The sequence below is a fragment of the Coturnix japonica genome, chromosome 12 (assembly GCF_001577835.2).
Source record: "Coturnix japonica isolate 7356 chromosome 12, Coturnix japonica 2.1, whole genome shotgun sequence".
NCBI classification, from domain to species: Eukaryota; Metazoa; Chordata; class Aves; order Galliformes; family Phasianidae; genus Coturnix; species Coturnix japonica.
The window spans coordinates 16,356,263-16,378,124 of NC_029527.1; the positions used below are offsets into that span (position 1 = coordinate 16,356,263).

Here is a 21,862-nt window from a genome sequence, read left to right on the forward strand (position 1 = left end):
GCGCTACCTTAGGCAAAGCAAAGTGAATTAAGCTATACCAGCTTTTGGTAACCATGAGCATCAGTATAATTTTCTCCAGGTCTAAGAATATCACAAGGTAAAATGTTAGTAAGGACATAAATGCTACGAGAAACCAGACTGAGAGTGTACTTAAGATAATTCATCTTGAACCGCTGGGCTCACTCATCTGAGCTGTCTGATGGGACCTGAGATGGTCTATGGGATCCACTCAGAGACCTGAGAAAGATTAAATGCAGGGTTATCTGGGTGAAGCTTCCAGCTCCTGTCTTTCAGCTTTTTTTGTGCAAAGAATTTTAGGGAATTACATTAACAGACAGGGGAATGGTTGGTGGTGTCCTGTTTTTGAGGCCCCAAAGCACAATCCAGCTGTGTTTTGTAAAACGAAATGTTGAGACCATACAGATGTGAGCATTGGGGATAGAAGAATGGAATTATGAGTTATGATGGTTATGTAATACTGCTCTCGTTTACTTTAGAGGGAAGGCAGAAATTCCATAAAGGGTTTTCAACGGGCTCTGCCCACACCAGGACTGTGTGAATGGTCATTAGAATTTCCAATGATTAAGCAAATTATAAAGGTTCTCAAAGGAGTCCATGCACTGAGTGGGTCAAAAATAATCATTTTTAAATGTCCCTGGATACTAACTTACATAGAAAATCGATGTGGTTTGCAGGAAGAGAACAATATTGGGTATGTAGTATGCATCACAATGTGTCTCAGGCTAGTCATTTGTATGGTAGGCAATAACAGCCCCAAATAGAGCTGAAAAGTGCCTTTAGTTTGCACTTAAAAGAGGCTTTCCCTGAAGTTTGTTTTGTTTCACTGTTTGCTTGCTTCTTCTTCCAGTGATCTGAAAATGTACTTTTAATATGAAAATGCTGCAGTAAATTATTCCCATGAAACAACCTTGTTTACTTGTTAATTACACCTTTTTATGATATGGAGAGTGTGTATTTGACCATTAAATGTGGCATCTGAGCATCCAGCTCCCAATAGCAGCTAGAAATGTTGCCTATAATGAGGTATTTTGTTCCATTCTCACACAGTCTGTCTTTCAGACAGGCAGATGAAACGATACCAGCAGTATGGACTTCACTTCCATCGGCAAAAGCCAAAGCTTGGATGATTTTTCTTTCAGAAAAACAACTGGAAAAAACAGCACAGGCTGTTCTCTGCTAGTTGGGATGCCTCTGCAACTGTAATGCATTGCTGCATTCCAGGGGGGAGGAAAGGAAGGTTTTCTGTGCTGCAAAGGATGCCCAGCGGAGATAGTGGCATATTGAGGGTGCTCAGCAGGATGATGAGAAAATTACTGTACAATTGATGCTGATCCTTTAAAAAGGGAAGACCAGGACCAAATAATTTGACTAGCACATACTGGTCTTTGAATCAGCTTGGAAATTAGTAGGATAAATAAACTGAAGCATTTTGAGTTGGCAGGCACTTCAAGATAAATGCTATCCAAATTACACACCTGCCATTTGGTACATCTCTAGTTATTACCCTTTCCATTTTGAAAGTAATATATCAGATTTGGCAGATGTATTTCTTTTTTGCAACCGTAAATAACAGAAAAAGAAGTTATTAGCTCATAAGCAGAGATAAATAAGCATCAGGGGATAATCCTTTTTGAAAACCTGGGTAAGGTCAGCTCATGGCCATACCATGAAAAATAACTCTGAAAATGAGTTCTGGGGAGAAAAACCAGAATTCCTGCCTTTGCTTCTAGCTGCCCTTGTCATCTCATCTTGTTATTGGGAACTTGAACTTGAAAAATTCTGAGTATTACGAACGTATTAGAACAGAACATTTGATTTCAACTGTTCACTTAAATACTAAGCAATTACTTTGACCCAATATCAAGCTGGTTTTTAGGTGGTTTGGTACTTTGGATTGAGGGATCTTTGTCATCCTGCACAATTGAATCCCTTTAGTCTCCATTTCTAGGACAGCCGTGGAGCAACTGCAGAGCTTCAGATACCCAGGGAAGGTCTGTTTGAGTCCTTGGTTATGTACAGAAAGCTGCATGTGCTGCTGCCTTGGCTTTCATCTCGCTCTGCTATACCTTCATTATGCCGTAGCAGAGCTTCCTCCATCCTATTTAGCACGTGCTGCTGCATTTGCTGCTCCTTAGAGATGTTGGGGTGGAAGCAGCAGGGGGGTTGTGGGACCATTTCAGCCCTCTTTGTCAGGAGCCAGGTGTGAGGTTCCCTTATCTAATTGTTTATTGCGTACTTCATGACTTTTAAGTTTCTTACTTTTATTCTAGTGGCAGCGTGGGTATATTTGAAATAAGACATGCACCATTGTGTCCAACCATCCTGAAAAGCAGATGGAAGCAAAAATCTGTGATTGAAAGCAACTTTGCTAAGGCCGTTTCCAGCCCAGCTGAAAAATACTGAGCAGTTTCTCTTATCTGAGTCTGTAACTGGGCCACCTCGCTTTGAAATGAAACCTTTCATCTCTCTTTCACACCACTGTGCGTATGAGTGCTGCACTGCATGGAGGTGCGTGTGGGGTGGCCGCACATGGCACCGGCTCCAGCTGTGCTTTGACAAAGGCCGTGACAGTACAGGACAAGCTGGCTTATGCCAAAGGCATAAAATGTTTATAATAGTCCAGTCTACTATGAACATAACCTGCTTTCACTGTCCCAGTTTGGTGCCAGACAAGCTGTAAATTGCTCCTTTAATTAAGCAGTGTTTTATCTCCTTCTACACGACCACAGAAACATCAGGAGCTGACAGAAGTGTGGGCTGTCAGCAGTGGGACGACTGGGCTCTTTTCAGGCTGACATCTGTGGGTCACAAGTTCTGCCAGGGCCACCTCTCTGAGCCCTGCTGGTGGCCGACCCACCCCACTCCCGGTCCTGTCTACTGAATCAGCCTCTAAATGGGCTGTGCCACTGATGCTCTCCAGATACGTGATGCTGGGTTAAATGTTGGTCCGGTTTCAGCAACAGGGAGACTTGGAATTGCAAACTGTGTGTGGTCTGTGCAATATGAATGAGTAGCTGAACTGAAATGAGCTATTTTTTTGATCCCCATACCAAGTTGGTTAAACCCCCTCCTTCCTCCCTCCCTCCCCCCTACCACCCTTCAAGAGTAGAAGTTTTTTAAGTGTTAGCACTTCTTACAATGCAATCTATGTCTGATGGCTGTTCCTCTTGGGCATCCTGGGGGTAACTGCTGGTGATTTCAAGTTGATTTATGGTATAATTAAACACCGATCCATCACTTCCTCACTGAAGCAGAACTCCAACTGAAATCAGTGGGAGCATCACTTGATTAAGGCATTTAAGGGTGGTCTCACAGTGAGCCATCATCTTCCTGTATAAAGCTGAAATCTGATGCATAAGTATCCCCATAATGCCATGCAGTAGGTTTTCTTTTCTCCCTTTTTTTCCCCAAGATGCCCCTTAAAAATATCAGATAATTTGTCACCGAGGTTTGCACTACAGTAGATTGTAGTAGGGAATGAAGAAAAGCTTTGGAAACCAAATTATCCCCCAGAAGTTTCTGATATTGGTTGAGTGGCTGCAGCATAAGGACAGTGGACAGCAATGGCTGGTTTTATTAATCTTTGAATGAACGTGTTAGGCTCTGAAATGAGTCTGGGAGTGTAAGTGTGGCGGTGTTGCTCCCCCCATGGGAGCTGTTATTTTCTGCATGTAAAATATTAAAGGCACTGTGAGCTTATTTCTGTTTCGGGAAGTAGGGAAGAAGACTGTTGGCCTCGAGTCCACTCTGACAGGTCTGGCAGTAAAGCGCACTGGGGACAAAGTGCTGAGCACAGCGCAAAGGACAGCAGAAGGCCGCGTTGGTCGGAGCAGCAGGCTTGGTGCTGATTACAGAAACTAATTGTAAACCAAGTCAGGATGAAAAATCCTTTCCGAGTACTTCAGAAGATATATTTGCTCTAACTTATCAACTTGAATAGATATCTACAGTTAATTATAAATGCACATTTAGAAGCATATATTCTTTTTTAATTTAAAAAAATTATGCAGGGGCTGCAGGATGAATTCTGAAGATGCATGGCCCATCCCATCCCATTACCGAGAAGACAACAGGAAGCTGTAGTCTGATACAAAAGCATTAAAATAATTAATTTTCAGCTTTATTGTGTGTCAACAGGAATATATAATGAGCATTTTTTCAAAAACTGGCGATTAAGCGTTTCTCTCTGAATTGCTGTTGTGCTAAAATTGTCCTTGGTTTGATGTAGAACAAATAGCCTTTGGATCTCATTAGCAGTGTTGTTACCAGCACTCATTGCAGTCGCTGTCCGGTGCTATCGAGGCAGGTGAGATCACTGGAAAATAACTACAAATATCAAACTAAACCAACAGTAAGATGAGAAAAGGAAGATTCATCGTGTTTCTGTGTAGGTTAAGAACTGATTGTTATGAGATCATCACAAAGCAGTTCCAACGTGGAGCCTGGAGATCTCAGCCCAGTGGGCGACGTATGGCTGAGAGTTCAGTGCAGGTACGGCAGCAGGGGATGGTGTGTGAGCTGATGGAGCTGTGCTGACTGCACAGAACTGCCAGGCTTTGGCTGCAAGCCTGTGAGCAGTGATGAGTTATCACTGCCTTTGGTTTGAGCGCTGATTTACTCATCACGTAAATGATGAGTAAATGATAGATGTGGCTGTGGCTATGCCCACAGTCCTCCCTGGCACAAAGCGGGCAGTGGTAGGAGAGACCAGAGCAGAACACACACAGTGTCTTTTAACTCCTGTTTTAAGAAGAGAATACTTGGATAGATTTAAGATGAGTATCTCAACGTGGTGGGAAAACTGAGGTGCTGCTGCTGTTCCTCTGGAGCTGCCCATTTTAGTCCCATTTTGGAAGCCAGCACCAGGTGCGGGAGTGGAGCAGTGCCAGGGCTGTTAGGACCCCCAGCCATGGGGACGGGGTGGTGGGGCACAGCCCCTCCTGCAGGGCTGAGTGCCACTGCCCCCAGAGAATGGAGCTGAAGGGAGAAGTTACAGCAATGTGTGAAACGTGTCTGGGTGAGTCATGATGGTAGATTTGTGTCTTTCTCCATTAGTTTTGCTTATCGCTTATCTATTTAAGGGATTTTAGTTGATATTTTGCAAGAAGCTTTGTTGACTGTGTGTTGTTGACATATTCTTAGCTTAAAACTGTTATCACGTTGAAGCCCCGGATTGAAAAACTAATTACAAGACATTAATAGCTAAGCCCGAAGTGCTAAGTCGTTCAAATATTGCTATCTGGGAAGCTGAATGTACAAAAACTGTTTGAACTCTGACTTAGTGACAGGAGCCTGAAAGCAATCTGGGAGATAGCAATAAATCTGAGTGCAATCCTCTGCAATTGTTTCCTAATATGTCCATGAAATTAATGGCAGCGCCGCTATAAACATCCTATTGGGGAAAGTAGCTATCTTTTTCCTGAGAAGGTTAATTATCAGTAACGTAATTATTTTTGTACTGACTTTTATTTTAATCAAACATTGCATGAAACAATTAGGTTCAGAACAAATAGCTTATTACAGAAATGTTTGTGGTGCTGCAAAAAGAAGCAGAGATGTTTAAATTATAGTCATGTATCAACTTTATTCATTAAAATGAACAATTATGCTAGGCCTTATGAGGCAGACTGAGTATTTCTTGCTGATGTTTATTCTGGGTGAGGCTGGAAAAGCCAATCCCTCAGTGCTGTGGGTCCCAAAACAGGAGATTGTACCAAAAAAAGGCAACATCTGTATTTATTGCAAGAGTACCTTCTCAAATTACTTACTTACCGCTTTCTAAGTTATAGGATTAGAGTTTTCAGGTAATTACTTTTTTTGTTATGGGATACATGTTTCTTATATTTACTTATAAATCTTCTATAAGTGCTTAGCACTCTTCATCCATCAGTCTAAGGAAAAAATGGCAGGTCTTTGTTTGTAAACATCACTGACAATACCTCCGGTTTCTGGATGGGGAAATGGAAGAAAATTGAAGGAAGGCCATGAAGAAGTGCCTGTCCTGCTTCTCATCTGCCATCCAGATTCTGACCAGCTGCAAATTAGGTGCCAATCTTGGGAGGGAAGGCTGCAGGCAGGACTGGCACTATGCCCAGGCTGCTGAGGGCAGAAGTGAAGACCAAAAGTGCTTGCTTTCATATGGACTGCTTAAAAATACTGCTTTTATCTGAACCTAACAGCAGCAGATCCCATGGTTTGCTGCTATTAGATTGTATCGAATGAAATGCTCTGCTGTTTTGTTTTCGTTGACAGTCCTATTACAGTAATTGTGGGCAAAAATTATCCTTGCTTTTTCATCAGGTCCTGATCCTGAAACTCTGAACTTGGCAAAATCTGGAAGTAAGTCGTTTCCAGCTCAAAGAGGCCAGAAGTACTGGGGGGAAAATGTCATTAAATAGAAGAAGGTTTATAGATTTAAGTAAATAAAAGAAGGGACTGAATGTAACAATTCCTCAACACAATAGAAGTCATTTCTAGATTCAGGTTTTCAAAAGCCTGTTTCAAAGAAACCGCAGTAAAGGCTGGGAATAGGAGAATAGAATGTATGTTAGGTACAGCCATGAGCTCCCAGGGCTCCCAATACACAGCTGGACAGTTTGTTGCTTTTGTTTACACTTCTGAATGCAGTTATGAAGCAGTAATTTATGACAAAGATGGTAAAACGCTTCAAAAATACTTTGTGTGTGTTTGTGGGGAAAGCATCTCCAGTTTGGATCAGACTCTCTGCTCCCAGCGCCTTCCTCGGTGGCAGGTGGTTTATCTGACAGCAGTTTTCATTATTAATTTTCTAGCCAGAAGCAACAGAGCACCGTGAGCCTTTCTGAGGGCAGTGATACAGAGTTATCATGGCGTGGTCCCAGCAGACCAGAAAAGAACTTTCCATAATTTCGCCTGATCTCCTATTTATCTCCTCACACCGGTATCTGTGCAGAAGGAGATACCTTCAGGCTGTTCCCACTATCTGGCAGTGCACAGGATACTTTGGAGAATATGGAAATTCTCCTTTTTCTGGGTCTGGAGGCGTAGGGGGATGTGATGATGCATTAATAACTCTGTGGTTCTCTGAGCTGTGTAGAAAATTGGTGAGAACCCTTTCGTGGCTGTAGGCTGGGTCAAAATGTGTGCAGGTGGATGCTTTCCTCGTTTCATATCAATGCACGCCATAAAACCAGCATCAAGTAAATTCTGTGGTTAGTAGCTGTGATAGCAAATGGGGGCTCCAGCCTGGGCTGGCATGCCGCTCTGTGGCTGTTCCAGCACTGGTAAGGGGTAGTTGCCCTGCCTTAGCTTTCTTCTTTCCAGACAGGCAAGACAGAAAGCAGTGATAAGGAGGAATCATTCTTCAGCTTCTGTAAGCTGCAAGCCTTCAGCTCAACGCGGCATAAAGGAAGAGTTCCTGGGTCTTTTTTTCTTTCAGAATAAGCAGTGAATATTGAAGGTTAATGAAGTTTCTCGAGCAGTGGCAGACCTCTCAAATATCTGTTATTGAGGGATTATTTCTGTAACGTTGGCAGCAGACTCTCAATAGTATAATATTTGAGCAGTCTGTGGCTTTGGTGTTTTTTTCAGATATATGAAACAAAGTTGGTGCAGGGTCTATTTGGAATTAAATTAGGAGGGTGCGCCTTAATCCTTCAGTTTAAGACATTCTGACCCCAGTCTTCCTGCACACATCAATAATCACAGACAGCTGATTCCAGCAGCTCACCTTAAATTCCCTCAGTTGTAGGAAATATTGGAGCGTGTAAACACTGAAGAACCTAAATTATTAGCTGCAGTGTTGTTTTAGTTGGGCTTACTCACATCTGCCACAGCAGATCAGGTAGTGCATTCGTAAAAGCCGTGCACACACACATGTGCTGCAGGTCGAGGAGTCTGAAGCTCTTCTGTGTGGCTGAGCTGGACCTGCTGCCATGAGTCAGTGCTGGCTGTCAGGACCTCCCCGTGGTCCCAGAATGGGTTATTGCAGGGGAGCAACAGTGCTGACCCTCCTGGGTTCTTAGCATCTGGTCAGTGGCTTTAGTCTGGAATATCTAGAAATGATTTGTGACTCCAATTTTGTGCAGTATTTTGAGCACATACTTGGAGTTCAGGATTCTTCAGACTACAGAACAAATGAGATGTTCCATTTACTTAATACTGTCATTGATAATTTGCATTCCCAGGAGCATGCATGCATGGTATTTCAAATCTGGATGTGACTTTGAAATGAAATATTATCTAATTACACTGTTTTTCACTGATGACAGTTTTCTTTGTACCTCATATTTCTTACACAGCTCTCATCCCATTCTCACCAGTTCCAGCCCCTGTGTACATTTCCACCTTGTTCAGAGGGTTCCCCTGTAGCAGTTGTTCCAGGAGGGCAGAATACTTGCTGTGGTCTTGCTGAGGTGCACAAAAGGCAGTCTCACAGTGTGGTTGTTGCTTTCCCATAAGCCAAATCAAGTGCTCTCACTGATTTTCATGCAGCAAGAAGGGTTTCCACACTGCTGTTTTATCTGGCGCTGTGTCATTCTACCCAAATTTATTGCTAATAAACGTGAAAAAATGGCTGTAGTAAATAGTCTTGGGTTAGAGTCCCATATAAAGGCACTGGTGTGCAGTCTGGAAGAGCACAGTCGTCCACATATAATGTTTTCCATTTGTTTGTTGCAGTGTGCTGCCCCGTGGTCCCCCTGCCCAGCCCGGTGGTAACACCCACATAACAGCCTCCTTCTGCTTCACATGTCTCCTAGATCGACGACATGCAGTGGGGTAAAGGAGTGCGAGAAGTCCCGTCCTCAGTCTGCAGCCTGCCTTGCAAGCCCGGGGAGAGAAAGAAGATGGTGAAGGGGATCCCCTGCTGCTGGCACTGCGAGCTGTGCGATGGATACCAGTACCAGGCTGATGAGGTCACCTGCCTGCTGTGCTCCTACAACGAGCGGCCCAACGAGAACCGCACCGGCTGCCGCTCCATCCCCATCGTTAAGCTGGAGTGGCACTCGCCCTGGGCTGTGATCCCCGTCTTCTTGGCCATGCTCGGGATTATCGCCACCATTTTTGTCATGGCGACCTTCGTGCGCTACAACGATACGCCCATCGTCAAGGCCTCGGGGAGGGAGCTCAGCTATGTCCTGCTGACGGGCATCTTCCTCTGCTACATCATCACCTTCCTGATGATCGCCAAGCCAAACGTTGCCGTGTGCTCTTTCCGGCGCATCTTCCTGGGGCTGGGGATGAGCATCAGCTATGCAGCCCTGCTGACCAAAACCAACCGCATCTACCGCATATTCGAGCAGGGTAAAAAGTCAGTGACAGCACCCAGGCTTATCAGCCCCACATCTCAGCTGGCGATCACATCGAGTTTGATATCTGTGCAGCTTCTAGGTGTCTTTATTTGGTTCGCAGTTGACCCGCCCAACATCATCATAGATTATGATGAGCAGAAAACTATGAACCCTGATCAAGCCAGAGGAGTTCTCAAATGTGACATAACGGATCTACAAATCATTTGTTCCTTGGGTTATAGCATTCTTCTAATGGTTACGTGTACTGTGTATGCCATCAAGACTCGGGGTGTCCCAGAGAATTTTAATGAAGCTAAACCCATTGGATTCACTATGTACACTACCTGTATAGTATGGCTTGCCTTCATTCCAATATTTTTTGGCACTGCCCAGTCAGCTGAAAAGGTAGGTGGAAATGAGCTCACAGGTGTCTGCTATGAAAGCTTTTGTGACAACTATAAATTATATGCTGATGTACAACTTTACAAAGATAGTCGAGTGAGCTGTCTGGTTAGCTTGTTGCAGAGACATGCAACATACAGCACCGTTTGCCTTCTCCGGTTAGCTGGTGGGATCTTCATTTGATAAACTGGCAAATGATCAATGCCAATTCTATTAGCCATTCATTTTATTGTTGCATCTATTTCAATTGTCTCTTTTCAGTTGAATAAGTGGGAATTAGCTGTCATATCATTCACAAAAAGAGGTCTCTTAACTAAGTCATTTCAAATACAAGATACAAGAAAATGGTATTTAAAAATGATTAAGAGATGTCTGTGCTTCTAGAGGTCAGTGCTGGATTCAGTGCATAGTTGTCTGATGGGTGCTCAGCTCCCTTAACAGCAGCCTCAGGGCTTATTTACACTGCAGGGTAAGGAGTCTGTCCTGAGCTTCAGCTGCATCTGAAGGGAAGTGATTTCTGCTGGAAAGGAATCCTGCCACATCTCAGGAATTTCAAACTCCTCTGCTCTCCCTTTCAAGGGTGAGATAAGGAACAGCACGGGCAGCTTTCAACCCAGCTGGGTCTGTTGTAGCTTTGGTCTGATTCAGCAAGCAGAGAGCAGCTCTTGTGCTGCTTGCCTGGGAGCGTGTCAGGCCTGCAGGTGACCGAGATGGTGGCTTTGAGCTGTCTGCAAAGATTTAAGCATGTGATAGAAAGACTGGAAGAATTTCAGAGGCAGCTGCCAGAATTAAGAATCATTTGGCAGCAAAAGCTTTAGTTTTCCACGAGTTCACCTATAGAGCTGAATTAACCTGTACTGCTTTGAAAGTGAAAGATTCTTTCATGGATTCACATAGGACAGCAAAAGATATTGTGAATTTGATTTCACGCCGAATGCAGGAGATGGTACCAACAGAGCGAAGATCACAGCCTGTGTCAGTGCAGCCGTGCAGAACTGGTGTGTATGGGGCGTCTGGGAGGGCAGTGATCCATCTCCACAGCACAATGCATGCAAACGTGCTGGGGCTGACTGCAGTTCTGCCCTCAGTGTGACCATACCTGTGCAATGTGCAGCTCACAACACTGAGGTATCATCCCCAGGGATGGTCCCCAGCATGTGGGCACCGACAGATGGCGGCTGTAGCACATCTGATTCGTGAGATGTGCCAGGTCTCCTCCCCATCCAGAGAGGCCCTTCATGCCTACACTGAGTATGTACAGTAGCTTTGCTTCTTGGCTTGCTTTTCTGTCTTTTTTCTTCCTCTTCTTTTGGCAGGGCAGGGGGTATTGTACTTTTTTGTGATTGCCAGTGATTTTCTGTCAGATATTTTCTCTGGGAAATATTGGGCATGATCTTAGCGACACGAGTCTTTGCTGAAATGGAAATTGTACATGCTGAAGATCTCAAGCAGCCCAATCTTTTAAGCTGAGAAATGGTGTTATATATAACGCCATGATTTTTGCTGTATGGATTTATTTTATTTTATCAATAAATACAACCATATCGTTGTTTGGTAGGAAGCATATTAAGTATACCTCTCTTGTTCAGTGCAGGTTTATTTAAAAAAAAAAAAAAAAGTCTAACTCATGCTGCAAGTACGTCATCAAAGGCAAATAATTCCATCAGCAGAGAGGAGGGAGTGATGAGGGCCGAGGAAGTTCCAGTGCTGCATGCTGGATATAAAACCTATGGGGAGTATGAGAGGTGGTATATGGGAAAAGTAAATTCGCAGCTTGCATTTACTCAGTCATAGTCTGCTCTTAGCCTTGAGATCTGCCCTGGTGAGTTGTGCTTTGTAGGTTTTCTTGCTGCTGGGTGTAGCCCATGGCCCCTGTGAGCTGCTGCTGATCCTTGCTTGGGTTGTGCCCCATGTTGCTGCCTGCTGCTTTGTTGCAGTCCAGGTTTTGGGGGTCATGTTTTGATGTGTGTTCTTCTTTTAGTGCACTTTCCTGTTGCTATTGGTACGTGTTCCAAAATGCTGCTGTGGCCTTTGCTGGAGGGCATAGGAATTATGTCATGTTTTTACTCAGAAAGATCCTTCCTTGGATACCAAACACCGAACTTGGAGCTGGTGGGTCCTTCCCATTTGCTGTATTGAGCAGCTCCCAGTGGGGACTCGGGGGCCATGGGGCTCAGGGTGGTGCCCACCCATCCTTGTGCCTTGTGCATCTTGCTGTGCTGCCCTGCTCCTCCAGAGTGGGCCCATGCTGCCAAACGCTGCCGCTGCACTCCTGTTTTTGACAACAGAACTGTGTTCAATCCTCAGTGGATGTGTGGGCATCTTATCAGAAGCAAAGTGGCCTCAAAAAGCTGTTAAACTAATTACAAGAGCCCTAGTTCTGCGGTAGAGTCGATACAGAGCTGCACTTGAGAAGAGCACAGGCTGCTCGATGAGGTCAGGCAGAGCACAGCTCGATCAATGCTCCAAACTGAGCCAAAATCTTGAAGCACAGATGGAAGAGAATTGTGGGAGGGAGCCCCCATGCTTGTGCTTCTCCCTGCCCTGAGGCTGAAGGTGGGTCAGCAGTGCCTGCTCCTACCATTGCCTCCTCCTGCCTTTCCGGGCACCATGGTAGTGGGGTCACAGTGTGGGGCCGCGTGGCCATGCCCCATCCCCAGAGCACACATCTGAGATCGCTGGGTCTCATGGGTCCTTCATTTCTCTTTATGTGTTGGACCATTTTCAGGTTTTTACAGGCCATGTGGTAAAAGCAGCAGTGTGGCAGCGTGCGGCACGCTCTGATGCATCTGGAAGCATCCATTCGCAGGTGGCGGCGGTAGCTGCTTTTTTATTACTATGACTCTCTCTTAAAGTAAATGTTTTTAAGACTTGCACAGCAAGGATTACCAGAGGCAACACTTTCATGGCAAAAAACAAAGAAAAATACAGTGAAGGGAAAAACCATCTGTAGTTAAATCAGTGTGATAGGAAGAGTTCTTAAAATACCATCTTGCTGTCTCTGTACGTAAAAGTCAGTTTACTGTTAAGAAAACAATACCTTTCAGCACTTGTTTAGTACCATTTTACTTTTTCCACGTAATGCATTTGATTCCAGGAGGAGCTGACAGGGCAGGAGGAACTGTTGGAAGCTGTGTTGGAAATAGCCGGGCGTGGGGTTGGGGCTCTTTTCTCACCACCTCGTTCTCCATTTCTTCCCACCATGTTTAACCCTGGTTATGAAAGTCTGAGATCACAAGCTATTTTCTCCTGTGGTAATTTAGTATTGCCATGCATGTCTACTGTTGCTTAAATTACATTTCCGAATCCCTAGGATGTAGTACTGAAGAACTAGATCCCTTTAATGGCCAACCTGAGTGTCAATCTGCTTCACATAGCAGACATGCCAGGACGTAGCGTGTCTGAACCACAGTGCTACGTTTGGCTCATTAACATGCACAGCTCTGTGCTTCGTGTGTGTGTGCCCATCATAGTTTGAAGAAGAAATGCCATTTGGAATCAGACCAAGACTATAACTGTAAGATTAAAAGAACTTGTGGTGTCCAGAGTCTGAAGTCCATTCCTGTACTCGGTAACGACATGCAGATGGAGTTCTCTGCGTTGCATGTTCCCCTCAGATTGATTTTCTCAGACTGTGCCATTGAACTAATATGAGGGATATGTCATCGTTATATTTTAATGTTCTGCAGAGACTTTATTGCTTAGGAGCTGTGATCGCTTTTATTTAGTAATTGCTGAGATTAAAATAATAGATTTCTGGATATGTCTAGTGGGCAGTAATGGCTGTCAGTGTGCTCCTGGATGGTGTTACATGTGAGACTTCTTGAAGTGTTTTGGGGGCTTCTTTCAAGTAAGAGAAGTTGCAATCTTGACTCTGAGTGAGTGATGGTTTGAATCGCCGTCCCTGGATGTGTTAAGAGCCGTTTGGATGTGGTCCTCAGGGAGATGATTTAGCAGAGGGTTGTTAGAGTTAGGGTACTATGGTTAGGCTGCGGTTGGACTTGATGATCTTCGAGGTCTTTTCCAACATGGGTAATTCTATGCTTCTATGATTCTTCATCCTGAAATGAAGAGGAATGGGGAAATGCTGTCCATGTATTCTTGGCTTTCTATCAGCCTATTTTTGAATCCGGATTGCATCAACCTTTGGCTTTTTTATTTAACTGTAATACTTGCGGCCCTTGATCCCATGTACTCTTCCACCTTCCTTCAGATTCCTGGGTCTTTTTTTCATGTTTCTTCTATTCAGATCAGTAAGCGGGGTAAGCCAAGACTATTTGGCATCAACATTTTTACTTATTGTGTCGAATGTTACATAAATACTATAATTTCAAGGCTCATGCAAAGTGGATTCTTGTTCAGATTAAATAATATCACATTAGCACAGTAGCACTTCAGCGCCTGTTCTATTTTTTGGCGAAACAAAGTTACCCTTCAATTCTCCATAATACAAATACCGATTAACCAGGTAGGACACACATTTATTTTCTCCACTGGGAAGGCTTGAGATGACAGTTGCTATGGCAACCATACATATGTGGATTTGGGAGTTATGAGGATTTCAATACAGCATTTGCTGGAGTTTCATACTGCTGGGTGGTTGAGGAAATCGGCTCTGAGGCTCATTTGGAGCACGACTTTGAATCTGCCGTAGTGGGGGCACACAGAAGGGGGATTGTGAGCTGTAGCTTTCTTCTAAAGAAATGTAATTTATCAGACTTTGAAATGCATAGCTTTAAATAAGGCTAACGTTTACCCTTCATAATGCCTCTGCATTCCAAAACAGAAATGAAGACTGGTTCTAATAACAGTGGCTGCTTAGAACTTTGTAACTGCAGATATTCATTTCTCTCATTGTTCTGCATTACTGTTCGCCTACAGATGTATTATGATTTCAGGAGCTGTGAGGATCTGTGTGTTCAGGTACTGAAGTTCTTAACTTCATCCAGCACCAGGTCTGAGGAATGTGAGGGGTTTCATGCAGCCTTGCAGCTCTGCGGTGCAGTGGACCGAGGCTGTCCTGCAGTGAACCCAAGCCGCTGGCTGCTGGCCTCAGCCCAGAAGGGACCCTGGCCCCATAGAGGGGAATGCACAGCACTCAGCCCTGCAGCTCAGGGCAGGCGGTTGGGTATCATTCTGTGTTCATCACAGGGATGTGCCACGTGCCCCCTGTGGTTGTATTACCAACTCAGTGAAGCAGCATCCGTTGGAGGGATGGGTTCAAACCAGTCAGAAAACAACCACCAACCCAGGATTTGGCCAGGATTTGTCACCTGTGCTCTTCAAAGGCATCTTCAGTGTCTGGAAGAATGAAGAAACATTGGCTGTAAACATGTACAAAAGAACTCGTGTACCCATGTCTGCACCATGATCTCCCAGAAGGATCCTCTATGCCCCTGGAGAACCTTCTCCGGCCCAGAGCTCTGCCCAGGTCTGCAGCACCATGGAAGCTGGGCCAAGGCCATGGAGGGCATGCGGGTGGCTGAGTGCTGGTCTGCTGCCTGGGCTTGCAAGGCTGCTGGTAAAGTTAGGTAACAGAAAATGTGCACACCGTGGTGAAATAAGGGATGATTAGAGCAATTAGATCTTCCTCAGAAGACCATAAATTAATGGCAATTATGATTCTTGAAACAACAGAAGCAGAAGGTATGTCTAGCATTGATCTGTTTTATCACATTTGCTGCATTGTAATGCTCCTTTAATGTTAATATGTACTTTTGTAGTAAAATCTAATTGAAAACACTGAGCAGGCAGAGCCCAAGGCCACAATCATGTTCCACATAATTACCTGAGGAGGAGGGTGTACATCTGCAATGAAGGGATGCCACCAACCGTTAGTCAGGTAAAAGCAGTGCAGTCATTGTGTTCATGAATGTACAGTAATAGCCTTACAGGAACATATAGGTGAGTGCTAAAAGATAATTAACAATCAATTCATTTTGTGAAATTGTCACGAAATTGGAGCAGGTATATTCATAATGAAGTAATAATACTACTTCTAAATTTGCATGTGGCTGTCTAGTAGCGGAGATGTATTCATTTAAGCAGGAATTACTTGAAGTTTGCAGCCCTGCGGTGGTTCTGCAGTCACCAAGGGACTCTTTGAAGCCTGCGAGCGTGCTGCTTTGATGTCTGATGTAGAAAGTGAGGGATCTCTTCACTGTAATAATTCTAGCCTTTTCCATCCCTTTCTGTGATGAGAACAGAGAAAAAAAAATCTCACTGGGAAGATGGAAAACTAAGTGTAAGTCAGGAGGGAGCATGAGTTTGGAGGGGAGGGAAGTGTCCTGACCCCACACTGGGCAGTCACCACTGTCCCATACTGCCCCAGTGAGCAGGAGCACAGTGCTGCAGAGCTGCTGCTTGGCATTGCATTAGGACCATTGGAGGAGACCAAAACCCAGCAGAGATGGAAGCACCTTCTGTGGTTCCCCCATGTCCCCACCCTGCTGGGCACTGCTGGGGCTGTGAGATGGGTGGATCCATGCAATGGGTGCTGCACGTCCTGTGAGCGTGGGCAAGCACTGGGCTTGTTTCCAGCAAGTGCTGGGCAAAGTGTAGAAGGAGGGTATCTTCTCATTCTGTGATTTCTTGTGCAAATTCAACTGGCTAAAAAGCAACGTAATTTTGAAAGGGAAAGGCACGTGGGTGTTTAATGCGTAGTGTCGACATGTACTTTTTGGGTTCTTTTTTTTTTCTTTCTTTTTCTTTTTTTTTTTTTTTTATAGAAAATGTAGAGCTGCCAGGAGAGTTTTACATATGAAAAGCAATCTCTGCACATGCCCGTATCTGTGTTATGCAACAGTTTCTATCTGCAGTACAAACTGACAACACCTCAGCGAGAAATAATTGCAGCTCCATTGAGTCCAGCAGAGCAATTACTTTGTTGACGAAACTTTTCTCTTTGCTTGTGCTTTGATATCTCTGCAATGTCAAACTCACTTGCACTGACAACATAATCCTTCCTGCAGAGCCGTTGCCTCGACCATGGAACTGCTCCTTGGTGTGTCAGCGGGTGCTTGCAGCACCTGAGAGTCCTGCACAGCCCTGCTTCAGGTTGGGGCAGGGCAGGGTCCTGTTGGGTATTAGGAAACTTTTCTCTGAGATACTGGTGAATTCCTACAACCTCAATTCTCTTCTTATGCACATTCTTTGGGGAGCTCTGTTTCATAGTCTCAGTGGATGAGTTTGGACTCTACAGAAGGGTGGTTCCCATGCTGAACTCTGGGGCATTTGACCAGAGGAGAGTGCACACTGTAGGTCTGTGCTGTGATAGTGGTTTGATTTTTGCTGTAGAAACCCTTGGTTCCCATTAATGCCCCTTTTCTGAATAAGAGTTAATCATCCCTTCAGAAAAATCCCATAGATCATGGCTGACACTGTGAGCCAAACACTGGGAACTGAAATGTCACTGTGTGAGAGCAGATCATATCCAGTTTCCGAACCCCACGGGTATTGTAGAAACATAATAATGTTATTGTGAGTGAGAAATAATGGCTGCTGATTCCAGGCTCATCCAGGAACAAAAAGAAAACCGTGACGGGCTTATTCAGAACAACATAAACCATGCAGATGTTTCTCAATTTTCTTGCTGAACTTGTATGCAGGAGTCAAACCATTCGAGCAGAAAGAATGGATCCATAAGTACGTTTGTTGCTGTGTGTGAATGAGTTATAAAAGCAGAGTTTGCAGGGGTGCCCAATCAAGGACCCTTGTCAGCAAGGCACGGAGCAGCCTCACTGCTCTCACATGGGTGACACATTCAGAGCTGGTTTTCTTCTGTTCCTTTTGGAATAAGCAGAAGCGGAATGGGTGTAGAAGGCCCAATAGCTTGGCTGCATTCAGCTCAGTCCCAAGTCATGGGGACTGGTAAGGAGGTGTCCTGCATTGCCAAGCAGAGCCCCTGCTGTTGGAGGAGATTGTTGCAGTTTGTTTTAAACAGAGTCCTCTAACAGAAATGTCAGGTCCTCTGTGCACACCAGTGACTAAATATAGCTGGGTTTGCAGAGTGGAAACAAACAGCTCTTCTTGAAGGCACATTTTCAGTCTAGCATGGCCGCTTTAACGCAAAGCTAAAAAAATAGGTTTCACTGTACGTAAGAAATGCTTGCACAAGTATTGACCTGAAGGATTTATTTGTTGTTTTAAATGGCTTAAGCAGGCATGTAATAATAATAAAAGTAGAAAATACGGTACTCAGTCAAAGTAATTGCCTTGTGTTTTGTCTTTGAGGCTTAAACTTAGGTTAAAAAGAAACAAGGAGACCTTGTAGACTCAGGTGGAAATTGCACCCATTGCATACCCTTCAAAAGTGATTTGGAGCACATTCCTACTTCTGCATTTTGAAACGATGGCTTTTTGTGTGTGTGTGCTTACATCCCTCACAGACGTGGGCAGTGAGGCTCCCTCCTGTCCTGCAGCCATGTCCCTGTCCCCCACCCTCCAGGCGTGGTGCTGGGGGTACAGAGCAGAACCCAAACTGGTACCGGCCCCCTGGCTTCATAGGTAGCTCCAGAAGTGTGTTGTGTCATTGGTGTAGCAGAGAGTGGCTGGGAATCGTCATTGGGAGGTTGATACCCTATGCCAAATTCAGAGCTTCTCTTGGAGAAGGGTTTAGTCTGCCACTGCCAAAGGAGGGCTGCCTGCGAACATTGCACAGGAGTGCAGTGATGCTTCTGATGTGCAGGCTGGGAGATGAATTGGAAGAAAAAAAGGAAACCTTGGGGAATAGATCCTAGAGAAACTATTTCTCTGCTTTTGTTTTTGCTGTTGAGGAAGGGATGTCACTGGGAAGGTGCTGTGCTTGATGGAAGAGGGGTTGTTGGTTGACTGCAGTGTTCTCTTCTGCATTGAGTTGGCTTGGTGTTGTTTCTGCCCTAAACTTTCCCACTGCTGCCATCTTTGTGTTGTGACAGTGACTGATGTTCCAAATGTTTTCCTTCCCAAACTGAATAGTGGAGTTAGGCAAATGTTTGCCAGCCCATGGAACTTACCCTGCGAGCTCTAATGGTGTAGAACATCATTCATGAGACAAGGTCCCCTTTCTGTCAGAAATTCCCCAACCAAACCTATGTTTGCTGTGGCAGGAAGAGCTTGTTGACCTCTTAAATTGCCAAGGTTGTATGAAGGGTTTCTCAGCTTTAGCACTTTGCAGTTAATGATGTCAGGCACTTTAGCACCAGATTATTCATTCTGTGTTGGCATTTGGCCTTTAAATGGCTGACATGTCTGTGGTGACAAAACCCAGGGTGGGGAAATGAGGTGAAACTCATATTTACAAAGATGTTTTTCCGCTCAGCCCTAACTGTCTGTCTTGTACCGCTAATTGCCCATTAAATGCAATCCACTCAGCCATTAACCACCTTCTGCTGGAGCCGGGAAACCCCAGGTTTCACCCTGCCTGTGCCCCTGAGTCATACAGTCCCACTGATTAAGTAATGTTCATTCTGTGTTTATAGCAACTAAAAAATAATGTATGTGTTGTACATTTAATATCTCACGTTCACACGATCTACATTGCATTATACATAGAGACAGACACATTTATTTAAAAGAATGTAGAGGGAGTAGGAGGACAAAATACCAGATGAACAATATGCTATCATCTTCCTCTTACTCTGTGATTTGCATTTTCAACATCAGAGCAACCTGGAATACTTAATGGAGACGGCTGAATAAGATTTGAAGGCAATAGGGCTCTTTTTAGTGGAGGAACAGCTCCTGCTAAGAGTGTAACAGGCAACAATACTTCAGCAGTAAACTGAGGAGTAAAATGCATTTAAAAGCTTAAAACTAGACTGCATTAGGAGATGGTAACGGGAAAATCAATTAGTGCAGTCAAGGTGGCCAGTGCTCAAAGCGTGATTACAGCTGGAGAGGGCATTGTTGGAGCTGGTGTCAGGGAGCGGGTAAGATTTGTTCTGGTACCTTAATTGGAGCACTAGGGAAGTTCAAGTGGGAAGATCAAGTGTTTTGATTCTCCAAAACTTCAGAATCAATGTAGTTTTAGCTCATTTTATTGACTGGAGGATGAGATCTGTTAATGACTCCAGATGGAAAGGAAGGCCATGCCAACAGCCAGCCGCCTCCAGCCAGGGATGAGCAAGATGTGTAGGGGAGGAAATAAATGCCAGCATGGCTGGGAGGGAAGGACTCACCTGCTGGACACGGCCACAGTGCCTGCTGAGTGCAGGGAGCAGGAGGTGGGATGTGGAGGCAGCCTCTGTTAAGGGCAAGCTTCCCTGGGGGGCTGTGCTGGCTTGATTTGATTGCAATCATGCACAGAGAAATTCCTCCTCATAATGCTCCGTGTCCCTTTGGGGCTGCTGACTGAGGGCTTCATTTTACACAGATTCAGCCTTGTACTTACAGGCTTCCTTGTGGCTTCCTCATGAGTGATAAGGGAACCGCCAGATCCTCAGCGTTTATTTCTTGATGCCTAAGAAAGGGTAGAAGACAGTGAATATGCCTCAGTTGAGAATAAGGACAGGTGTACTGTGAATATAGCAATAGTCAGAACATGGCTTAAGTTGGAAGGGATCCTGAGGATTGCCTATATAAATTACATAACCTAATTTTAATGTTAAATGTTTAATAAAGTACAGATGCAGCACTGGCTCCCTGGGTCATTAACTTTTGTCAGACCATGGCTAGTTAACATGAGCTGATTTGGCTTCAAACTCAAGTTGTTGTTATCCTTCAATATTCCTGATTGCTTTCTGTGTAAGCACCCCAAAGGAAACTGCAGGTATGGAGCACTAAATAACTCCTGGCAATTCGTAATGCTGTCTCAGAGGTGTGATGCATTGAAGTTCATTTCTGAGTTAATTCAGAGCTGGTAATGAGGAATCGTGAGCTGTTGTGCAGTAGCACAGTGTGTGGTGTCACCTTGTTAGACTCTATTGGAAAATGGTTTGGCTATTACTGTAAGTTGTCATTGCAGCATTAAATGAGACAGAGATTCGGTTCATTGCTGTAATGAAATAAATGCTGTATTTGCTAATTAGGAGAGGAGCTCTTTCTTGGTGCCGTGATTTGGGTTCACAGGCATGGATGTCTCCTAACTGCCCACCAGCACGGGGGATTGTGGAATGACTGAAACTCCTCAGCTCCTGAAATGATTGGCTGCTTGTAATTAAGTCTCAAAGAAACAAGCACCAAAATCATCTGCTGTTCCAGGATTACCCATTCCCAGTTTAACCTAACAGTAAATTCCCATCTGCGAGCTGTGGAAACTCAAGGATTGCATAATCCATAAACCAGCTTGCCCCAGCCATGAGTTAGGATGGATTTAGCAGTTGCCATGCCAACAGTTTGTTCTAATTGAGATACATTAGTAGCAACAAGACTTGGATGGCTTCAGTTAATTGGATGCAAACTTGGACGGCTCTGATGAAATAATAGATAAATTTAACGCCTACAAGTGCACACCTGTAAAATGTGAACAGTTTATCTTTAAAAAATTGCAGTGCATTTCTGTGTTCTTGATGAGTGGTTTGTAGCTCATGTGCAGTAGGGATGGTTTCGGTTGGATCCTAGGAGGAAGATTTTCACCCAGAGGGTGGTGATGCACTGGAACAGGTTGCCCAGGAGGCTGTGGATGCCCCATCCCTGCAGGCATTCAAGGCCAGGCTGGATGTGGCTCTGGGCAGCCTGGTCTGGTGGTTGGTGACCCTGCACATAGCAGGGGGTTGAAACCCAATGAGCATTGTGGTCCTTTTCAACCCAGGCCATTCAGTGATTCTATGCTGTAAGCTGGGGGGCGGGACAGCCACTGTGCTGTGTTCAAGAATAGGGGTCTGGAGTGGGGATGGCTGGACAGGCCTCACTGACCTGTCAGGACAATGTGTTACAGTCACAGAAAGCACCATCCTGCTTTCAGAACATGCTGAAGTTTGTATTGTAGAGCCTCCCATACTGTAGCGCGTTCACCCTGCTCCGCTTCTTTTTGCCCTTGGGTGCTTTTTAGCACTCAGGCCACACCAAAATAGAGATGCATCCTTGAGTAACTATCAGAAAAGGAAAATGTGTAACTTTTTAATGAGGAGTTGTCTGCCTTCATTTGCAAGGGTTTAAACTCCTAAGGACAGCTGGTCTGGGACTAAGGCTTTGCTGCCATAGCTTGCCCTCTTCTGACTCCAGCCATTCTTTATGCAGTTCTAAAACACTCA

General features: G+C 44.7%; 1 protein-coding gene across 5 annotated transcripts in view; it reads left to right on the plus strand.

Moving 5' to 3' along the window:
• GRM7 (glutamate metabotropic receptor 7) overlaps positions 1 to 21,862 on the plus strand; it is a 211,397-nt gene that overhangs the window by 151,550 nt on the left and 37,985 nt on the right. For 3 of the 5 annotated variants that reach the window (XM_015875338.2, XM_015875339.2, XM_015875340.2), the window contains exon 8: positions 8,760 to 9,695. The exons of 1 other annotated variant lie outside the window; for it this stretch is intronic. In XM_015875338.2, coding sequence (XP_015730824.1) covers positions 8,760 to 9,695 — 936 coding nt within the window. Of the gene's footprint in view, positions 1 to 8,679; positions 9,696 to 21,862 lie in introns of those variants that run through there. One more of the 5 variants, XM_032447245.1, reaches the window with a different exon arrangement.